We start from the raw sequence: 10,000 nt of genomic DNA on the forward strand, positions 1-10,000 counted from the left end.
GTCCATTTCTTATTCATTCAGGGCGCCCCTAGTGGACTTGGCGGTGCTCCTTTCTCAAACCAGAACAACTCTGAACGTTAGGGAAAATAAGGGAAGACCACCTGAGCGAACCGACCGAAGGGACTTTACTTATCCGAACCGAACGTTAGCGGCTTAAGCTAAGCCTATCACGAGCTGCGTTGCTGCTTGATCGGCGGGGAGGAAGATCTCAAAGTATGGGGCAAAGGATCAAGCGCTTTGACTTTGCTTTGTCCCCCGGGATCCACCACAGGTTGGGTTTGAGAGCCGTGTGATGGGTGACTATCTAGCACGGTTCAGAGAGCACGTGTATGTAGTCTGCGCTGGTGAATGGAAGCCCCCGCCGCAAAAAAGAAGCGGCTCTTCCCACGGCTCTGTCACCATTGACTCTATTTATTATTATGGTAAATCATTGTATCAAGATGTCAATCTTAGATCTTATTTTAGTTCGATACGTCCACCTACGAAACTCGCCCTTGGCTTTCGTCTCGGTAGGTGTATTATTCTACATTTTCCCAAAAGGACATTCATTCATTTCTTTCTTCCCGGGCGATCACCACGACTAAAACGAAAAAAAGACAAGAAATCAAGACCCGTACTACAGGAAAAGGGCTGGTGGCCGACATTTGGGAAAGTCGGGCCGATCGGGTGTCTTCATTCAAGCGAGGGTACAGAGGAAGAACGAAACGAAGTGAGAGGCCGGGGGGCAGGGAAAAGAGTCGAGTCGATCGACCGGGAGAAGCAAAACGAAATCCGGATTTGGCCGAAAAAGATGCAACGTTATGGATACCATGACCGATCACCATCGAGAAAGAAGAATTTTGATAAATCACTTCGGGTGAGCGGGGCCTTCAAGCGGCCTCAATACGCCGGGGTTGTAAATGACATACCTTTCCTTATGGGAAATGCCGCCTCCTTACTAAAAAGGAATAGAATCAAGTTATTTTTACCAAAGAAGTCCCGCTCTGACGGCCCGACGAGTCATCTACTAAAAAGGACCCTCCCCGCTGTGCGCCCCTCCTTGAATTATTCGGTCATGCAATACTTTTTTAATACTAAGAATAAAATGCATTTCGACCCCGTCCTAGTTCTCAATCATTTCGTGGCACCGGGTGTGGCTGAACCATCTACGATGGGGGGAGCGAAGGGAGGAAGCTTAGATAAGAGAATACGCTCTCGCATCGCTTTTTTTTTAGAAAGCTCTACCAGCGAGAAAAAGTGTTTGGCCCGAGCCAAAAAGAGGTTGATCCACTTCATTCGCCAAGCGAATGATCTTCGCTTCGCGGGAACAACAAAAACCACCATATCGCTCTTTCCTTTCTTCGGTGCTACCTTCTTTTTTCCAAGGGATGGGGTTGGGGTGTATAATAACCCTTTTTTTGAGTATGCCCGGAAACAACTCCTAGCTCAATTTAGGATCAAATGTAGGAACCTCATGGGTAAGGATAAGGTAATGGAATTGATAGAGAAATTCATAGACCTAGGTAGGATAGGAAAATTGATAAAGGGAATAGAGATGATGATAGAGATCATACTGAGAAAGAGGATAATTCCGTACGGGTACAACTCTTATTTGAACGAAGTGCAAAAAATGCGATCTTTTTTGTCTAATAGAACAAACACTAATACCTTAATTGAGTCGGTAAAGATCAAATCTGTTTATCAAAGTGCTTCTCTGATTGCTCAAGACATCTCTTTTCAACTGAGGAACAATCCAATCTCATTTCGTTCCATTTTTAGTAAAATAGTGAAGGATATTCCATTAATAATGCCAAAAGGGGTGGAGGGGATACGTATTTGTTGTTCTGGTCGATTAGGGGGTGCGGAAATAGCTAGAACTGAATGCGGAAAGTATGGAAAAACATCTTGTAATGTATTTAACCAGAAAATCGATTATGCTCCTGCGGAAGTATCTACTCGTAACGGAATTTCAGGTGTCAAAGTGCGGATCTCATATAGTCAAAATAAGAAGGGACGTGCTATATCCGAAACGTACGAAATATAGTAAATATTTTAAATGCAGATGTAGTAGGGGTCGCGAACCGGATGGTACACAACTTGGTTTTGGAAGATATGGCACCAAAAGTTGTAGAGCTGGTCGTCTTTCATATCGAGCCATTGAAGCAGCGCGTCGGGCTACAATCGGACAATTCCATCGTGCTATGAGCGGACAATTCCGAAGAAATTGTAAGATATGGGTAAGAGTTCTCGCAGATCTTCCTATTACGGGGAAACCCGCAGAAGTTCGAATGGGAAGAGGAAAAGGAAATCCGACGGGTTGGATTGCTCGTGTGTCCACGGGACAAATCCCATTTGAAATGGATGGTGTGAGTTTGTCAAATGCTCGACAAGCCGCTAGATTAGCGGCGCATAAACCATGTTCGTCAACCAAGTTTGTTCAGTGGTCGTAACGTAATTGGTTAGTGGGGAAAAACCGGGCCGGGACTCAAAAGAATTTGGCGAAGTGTTTGTTCCTGAACGAGGGAAGTGGAAAGACAAAGAGGGATAGGGAGCTCGCCTCCTTCTTTTTTGTAATCGCCGAAATTGTACGACGACCCTTCTTGTTCCAGGCATACGACCCTGAGACGTGACGGTGTCACTTTTCCGGCCCGGTAAAGTGACAGTTATATAAATAAGAATAAGAAAGAGAAGCGTGATGTTGTCGTGTTGTCAGCAATCAAATTATCGTCAATAGATAGTACGGTTGCGTTGTTTCAATTTCTGTTCGTACTCTGATTGCTGTGGCTGCAGCTCGATCTTGGCAAATCTCTCAAATGGATGTCAAAAATGCTTTCCTTCATGGTGATCTACATGAGTTTTTTCTATATGCAGCCACCTCTGGGTATTGAAGTTCCTGATGGTCATGTTTGTCGCCTTCGAAAGGCCCTCTATGGGAAAAAAGCAACCACCTCGTGCTTGGTTTGAGCGGTTCAGCTCTGTGGTTCAAGCTGCTGGTTTCTCTTCTAGTGAGCATGACCCTGCACTTTTCACTCATACATCTGACCGCGGTCGTACCTTGCTTCTTCTCTATGTTGATGATATGTTGATCACTGGAGATGATCAGAAGTACATTGCTTTTGTGAAGAAAAAGTTGAGTGAGCAATTCAAGATGTCAGATTGATTTTCTCTCAGTTATTTTCTGGGAATTGAGGTTGATCAAACTAATGATGGTTACTATCTCTCTCAGCATCGCTATACTCAGGATTTGATCTCACGCTCAGGTCTTACTGATACACACACTGCCGCTACACCCATGGAGCTCCATCTCCAATTGCGCCCTAGTGATGGTACTCCTCTTGAGGGATACCACTCGCTATCGTCATCTTGTAGGCAGCCTTGTGTACCTCACTGTGACCCGGCCTGACATTGCTCATGCAGTCCACATTGTCAGTCAGTTTGTCAGTGGTTACTTGAGGGAGATGCAAATACTTCATTCTTCCATAGTGCTGCCAATGGAAGACACATAAAATGTAATATTGCTTCTTTGGAACATGAAGGAAATGTTATACAAGATGAGAAAGAGTTGCAAGAACACATTTCTAGTTACTATAAGAGACTATTTGGTTCAGAGGACAGGGGGGACATATCTCTTGGTGGAAGCCCCTTGGTCAACAGAGCACATGCTATCAGAACTAGACAATGAAGAGTTGACTAAGCCTTTCACTATGGAGGAAATAGAGTTAGTAGTTAAAGAGATGAAAACCAATACAGCTCCTGGCCCAGATGGCTTACCAGTAATCTTTTAGAAACATTTTTGGGAGATGGTTAAAGAGATGGTCAAAAGAATGCTTGATAGCCCGCATGCTGAGGAGTTGCAACTTAGAAGACTTAATTATGGGGTGGTTACTCTGATTCCTAAAACGAAAGATGCTGCAACTATCAAGCAATATCGGCCAATATGTTTATATTATGTTTGTTAGAAAATTGTGACTAAAGTACTGACAAATAGGCTTGAGAGAGTTGCAGATAAGGTGGTGAGTAAGAGTCAGACGGCATTTATGAAAAACGGAAATATTTTAGATGGGGTGGTCACTATCCATGAGGTGTTTCATGAGCTTAGGAGGACTAAACAAGAGGGGGTCATACTAAAGCTAGACTTTGAAAAAGCATATGACAGGGTGAATTGGGATTTTCTACAAGAGGTTTTGCTTAAAAAGGGTTTTCTTTAGTGAGAAGTGGAGAGGTTGGATTAAACAAGTGGTAGAAGGAGGTGCAGTGAGTATCAATATTAATGGAGAGGTTGGCCCATATTTTAAGAGCTACAAAGGATTTTTTCAGGGTGATCTCACCTCTTCTTTTGAATTTGGTGGTGGTCACAGAAAAGGGGGTCACTCAAGTGTACGGCATTCTTTGTCCGTCCAGATCGCGGTACATGTTCGGACTGCTCTGGATTGTAGAGGAACGAATTTCAGGCTACTTTAGATGGGGTGGGCTGCACCCATTCTCGGTACGTACAAGGTGGGCACCCATTCTCGGTTAAGATGGGAAATCCTATAGGGGTAGAAATGCTACATGAAAAAAATCCGCTCTTGCTGTATTAGGAATTGAAAGTAAGTCAACTCCTTCCTCTTAGAGCAACTTGTCGCAGCTGTGACTACTCTTTCTATTTGAATTGAATGTCAGCGAATCACTTGTTTCACTAATGTGACTAGTCTTGACTGCAGGTTTTTTCTTTCTATAGAGAAGTGACTGCGCTAGAGATGCTTATTAAAGGTTTGCTTGGTGGCTTCCTTGCTTGACAGGCTTTCCTTGTTGATTGGCTTGGTCTGCTAGTTCCCGGAAATCACTTCCTCTAAGTCTTAAATAGCAGAACCTACTCTTTCTTCAAAGAATGTAGCATACCTAAGAAATGATTTCTCTAACGAGTCAAATCCGTTGTGAAATAAGGAAATGCGCGGATCGCTTCTTCTACCCTTCTCTTATTCGCATTTCCTGCTTACTATTGAAAGAAAAGCTGTTACTGCTGCATATCCCCTTTTTCCTCTAATTCGAGCGAGTAAAGGCGCAGCTTCCTCATCTTTGCTTTATAGTTTGATATAATATAGAATTGGATTTTGCTTTCCTTTAAGGAGCTCTAGCTATCTTGCTGATCCACCAGTTCATACTATTAATGAAAGCTCTTTCACCCTGCCCGCGGGTAATCCCTTACTGAGCCTACTCAAGCAATCTCCCATTAGCCGCTCTTTACTTTATAGTCAAGCGATTGTAAACTCCTTATTTAGGCTAGCTACTTTGCTGATTAACAAGATTATCGCATTGGAGCTGTGACAGTTATGTAAACTACTTCTCTAGCAAGTAATGAATCTGAGGTCAAAGCCAATGAGTACGCCGGATGTTGCATTTTCGCAGTGAGGGAAGGTTGGCTTGACAGGCTTCGTTCTGGATGTTGTAATCTCTTCTCATGGTCTTTGTTCGCTTTATTATCCCGTTGTGAGAATGGCTAGGACTGTGGATCCACACGCCCCCCCTCTAGTCAGTACTTTCCGAGTAGCGCAAGGCTTCTTCGTTGGCAAATAAACGAATTAATGAACTAATTTCCTAATATGACGTGAACTTGAACTAGCATTGATCAAGTCCATGAGCTCATAAGAAGGAGTTCTTCACGTGAGAAAGTCCACGGCTTAGCTTAATTCAATAAAAAAGAAAGTATCCAATCGACTTTAGGAGCGCCATATGTTTCTATCTGAAACGGTAAAGCGAGGCTCGCTATAAGGGTCATAGCTAGTTCAGGATTGGTAGGAAAGTAATACAAATGATTGTAATATGACAACCCCCAGGGGAGCTAGCCTTTGTGTTAAGATTAAAAAGAAGAGCCCTCTTTTCATACGACTCGGTGATTCCATTGCTCTATCCGGCCGCAAGATTCGATCGCGTACAGCACGAGCACGAGATGGGTTGGGGACTTAGAAATGAGCTATGCTCCAAGAATTGACCCCTGAACTACCTTTGCCCGCCTTTTCTTGTAGAATCCATTCCCCCTCTTTTATATATTTAGAATGCTTTTAGGGCTAGTGGAATGAGGCTGGAACCCATCAATATCGCTAAACCGGGAGAGTTGCTTGTGTTGGGTTCAAAGTTTCGCTCTACCAAGGCAAGATATAATATAATAGAATATAATAGAATATAATGGAATATGCATCCAGCTTTAGCTGAATATCGTGAGTGTTCAGCGAAGTATGCTAGCCATTGGCCTTACGTTCAGGATACTCCTTTCTGTCTTTGCGATGTTTGGTTATAAGAGAATGTTGCTCTTCAGAAAACGCGTATAGTGGCCTTCGTCGATGGGACAAACGCTCCAGTGTATGCGTTACAAGGCAACTAGCATTTTGTCATGGAAGTTCGTGAAAGAATGTTCTTGTTTTTCGTTGGAAAAACCAACGCCGACGTCAAGATCAGTCTCCTTTCCTTTCTCTTTTCGGGAGCAGAGCTGAAAAAGATGGACAGTAACGATCGCGTAATATAAATTTATCGGCCTCGTCATCGAAAGCGGCTTCCAATTGCTCGGAAATTCTCAGCTATATGGGGGACTTTGATGGTGAGCAAAAAGAATTGATCAAGAAATTGGTAAACTTTCGCATGATCGATGGTAAAAGAACGAGAGTTCGTGCTATTGTTTATAAAACTTTTCACCGCCTAGCTCGAACTGAACGCGATGTAATAAAACTTATGGTTGACGCCGTAGATAATATAAAGCCAATATGCGAAGTGGTCAAAGTAGGAGTCGCAGGTACTATTTATGATGTTCCTGGGATTGTAGCCAGGGATCGTCAACAAACCTTAGCTATTCGTTGGATCCTTGGAGCAGCTTTCAAACGACGTATAAGCTACAGGATAAGCTTAGAGAAATGTTCATTTGCTGAGATACTGGATGCTTACCGAAAGAGGGGAATTTCACGTAAGAGAAGGGAGAATCTTCATGGACTGGCTTCCACCAATCGGAGTTTCGCGCATTTCAGATGGTGGTAAAGTGATACCACATAAGGAGCTCTTCCTCATTCAGTCATACTCAACAAAAGTAAGAAATGTTTGACCCGGATCCTTTTTTCATCTTCATATAGAAAGAAAATCGGCCTTCCTCATACTCCCCCCTTCATTCATAGAGTTGGAGGAATCCACAAGAGGCCTGCCCGTTCATAATTGCATAAAAGAACCATTCTTTTTATGAAAACTCTTGTTCCAACCTCACCTCAGGTCGAATGAATACGAAAGGGGGATCAATCAAATCAATAAGCCATGAATGAAGAAGTAGTGGGCCTTTCGCCTTATTTCGTTTGACTCGTGGAGCTGAGAAATCTACTTCAAAGAGAGGGAAAGAGTGCTAGTCCGAAAGAACAAGCAAGGGATGAGCGCACGGGAGCGAAATCCGTTGCGCCCACGCGCATACGTTTTCTTGCTGGGTAATTTCTCAGAAAGTTTTTGTGTTGTTGATTCCTATTCCTAGGTGTTGTGCTTTTTCCCCTATGCCGCCTATTGGTACTAGTGGAGTAGGATTGGCCTGTAATACAGAACCTATAGGTGGTGTAACCTTTCGCTCAATACTCAAATCTACAATTGAAGCATCTGAGGCTGCATCAATCGAGGATACACGACATAAGGAATTGTTAGATCTCCAAACTGAACTTCGCCTTCACCAAGCGTGGGTTTTCACTGGTCCTAACTAACGGTTGGCAAGCGATCCCCTATTCTGCATCCCGAAGATCAGACGGCCCAGAGCCGGAGCGATCATTCAAGCAAGTTACTCAGCTTGCGTTTTTCAGTCAATCAATAGATTGTGCAGTTTCTTAGTCTTTTGGTCCACGTCTTCATGACTTATAGAAAGGGTTTCTTTCTTTTACAAGATCATGGAAGCTTCAGAAACCATCCGAGATCTTCTGGAAACAAGAAATGTTGCATCAAAGGGTTCAGTGGTCATATCATAGTGAAATCGAGTTTCTTGATTTAGTCGATATCAAATTCCCAACTTAGAAATTCGAAAGGACTAAGATTCTACTTCTTCCTCAAATACTGGGAATGTGGATTCAAGTATGATATCACTATTCCACAGATCTCAAGAAAACGAATTGAACAAGTTTGATGGCTGGAAGAAGATAGGAAATATTCAAACATGTATTGCATTTCATCGATCTCACCCTTTGTTCAGTGCCGCATAAGTACTGACTTCTTGAACAGATACCGGTACCGGTCATGAAGGCTTCGCCCTTCTCAAGTCAAGTGCAGAAGCGAAATCCGTTGAGCAAGAAGCCAGTGATCCCACAACATCAAAGTGATACATATGACATATTGGAAATTAGGCTTAGTTTGTAGCTGTGAATATAGTAATGCACTTATTTATTGATAAATATGTTCTTTCAAGTAGAGCATACTCGGTAGAAAGGAGGTGGCGGAGCTGGGAAGAGGATTATACTTTTTCGATTACTTGGACTTAGAGACCAATTATAGAAAGAAGACAGTAGCTGAGTGAGTTTTATGGATCTAGTTTATGAGCAGCTTAACTAGAAAAGCAAGCAGAAGGAATAGAAGAATGAAATGCAGAAATAGGGGAAGGGCGGGTAGCATTTTCAAATGCCAGTTTGAGTGAGACAGTTTCTGTCTGGCCCCCCACTTTTAGGCTGTTCTTCCATTCTGCCTTTGTCTTGCTCTAAGCTACCTGACTTCCTTCCTTTGTTCTTCCATTCTACTTTGTATGATTCTGATCATCAGTTCTTATCGATCCCATTTTAAGGACAAATCCTGATGTTGGTAAAATATACGTGTTGATCAAGGCCAAGGACAATGAAGCAGCCATGAAAAGATTGAAGAACGAGGTATGATGATTACTTCGGACTACTTTCTGTTCTTCATGCAAATGACCATATTTTCCGTCTGCAATACAGGTAGAAGATACTGAGTTGTTCAGATGTTTACAGGAAATCCATGGGAAAAACTACCACAGCTTTGTATTAAGCAAGCAGGTTCCAGTCGTTGGTAATTTCAGGGAAGCCTACATTGGCATTGCTCCTGAGTTAGCCAAAGAGATCGCGGAAGAAGTGGATGTTATCGTAAACTCTGCAGCAAATACCACTTTTGATGAGAGGTTCGTGAAGCTATACTAGTCTTGCACCAAGGATTGCTTCCATTACTAAATGTGTAAGTTCACATTCCATAGCAATAAAAGTATTGCAACTTGCAGGTATGATGTAGCACTAGACATCAACACCGTGGGGCCATTCCGGATAATGAGTTTCGCGCAGCGGTTTCGAAGACTGAAGCTCTTCTTGCAAGTATCAACAGGTCAGAATGCCAAATAAGAGTTTCTTGTGGTCGAAATCAAATGGTAACCTGTTTCTATTAATCTCAAAAGCTTACAAACAAGCTTTAGCAGTATGTTTGCATGTCATGTTTTTGGCCAAACAGCATATGTGAATGGGCAGAGGCAAGGTTTGATACTAGAGAAGCCATTTTGCTTAGGGGATACCATAACAAAGGGGATAGGTTCCTCAGATTTTTCGGCACATCAGAATACCGTGTTGGATATCGAGGCTGAGATCAAGTTGGCTTTTGACTCCAGAAGGCATTCTTCTGCCTCTGCTTCTGTTACTCCTGAAATGAAAGAGTTAGGTAGTCGAGGTATTCTAGTATTTCCCTGTTACTTTCTCATGTCTGTAGATACGAATACACACATGAAGTATTTGATTTGTGCAATTTATTTATTCATAGGGCCAAACTCTATGGTTGGCAAGACACTTATGTGTTCACAAAGGCCATGGGCGAGATGGTCATCAACTGCATGCGAGGAGAGATACCGGTGGTAACAATCAGGCCAAGTGTCATAGAGAGCACATGGAGGGATCCCTTCCCAGGTTGGATGGAAGGAAACAGGTAAATGCTAAACCCAAATCTGAGGTTGCGGATGTCACATATATATGTGATGCATCCTCGTCTGCTTACCAGATAATGAGCTATTTCCAGGATCTAGCAGTGCGTACTAACTTTTGACGGGTTG

General features: G+C 42.9%; 1 protein-coding gene across 1 annotated transcript in view; it reads left to right on the top strand.

Moving 5' to 3' along the window:
- Positions 1 to 8,202: 8,202 nt before the first annotated feature.
- The window catches only part of LOC141032770 (fatty acyl-CoA reductase 2, chloroplastic-like), a 2,458-nt gene continuing 660 nt past the window's right edge, over positions 8,203 to 10,000 (top strand). Inside the window, exons 1-5 of the mRNA XM_073506245.1 lie at positions 8,203 to 8,318; positions 8,741 to 8,822; positions 8,892 to 9,091; positions 9,188 to 9,288; positions 9,412 to 9,624. Of these exons, the coding sequence (XP_073362346.1) occupies positions 8,203 to 8,318; positions 8,741 to 8,822; positions 8,892 to 9,091; positions 9,188 to 9,288; positions 9,412 to 9,624 (712 nt within the window). The remainder of the gene's footprint in view (positions 8,319 to 8,740; positions 8,823 to 8,891; positions 9,092 to 9,187; positions 9,289 to 9,411; positions 9,625 to 10,000) is intronic.

This window comes from Aegilops tauschii, unplaced genomic scaffold, assembly GCF_002575655.3.
Source record: "Aegilops tauschii subsp. strangulata cultivar AL8/78 unplaced genomic scaffold, Aet v6.0 ptg000601l_obj, whole genome shotgun sequence".
Lineage (NCBI taxonomy): Eukaryota > Viridiplantae > Streptophyta > Magnoliopsida > Poales > Poaceae > Aegilops > Aegilops tauschii.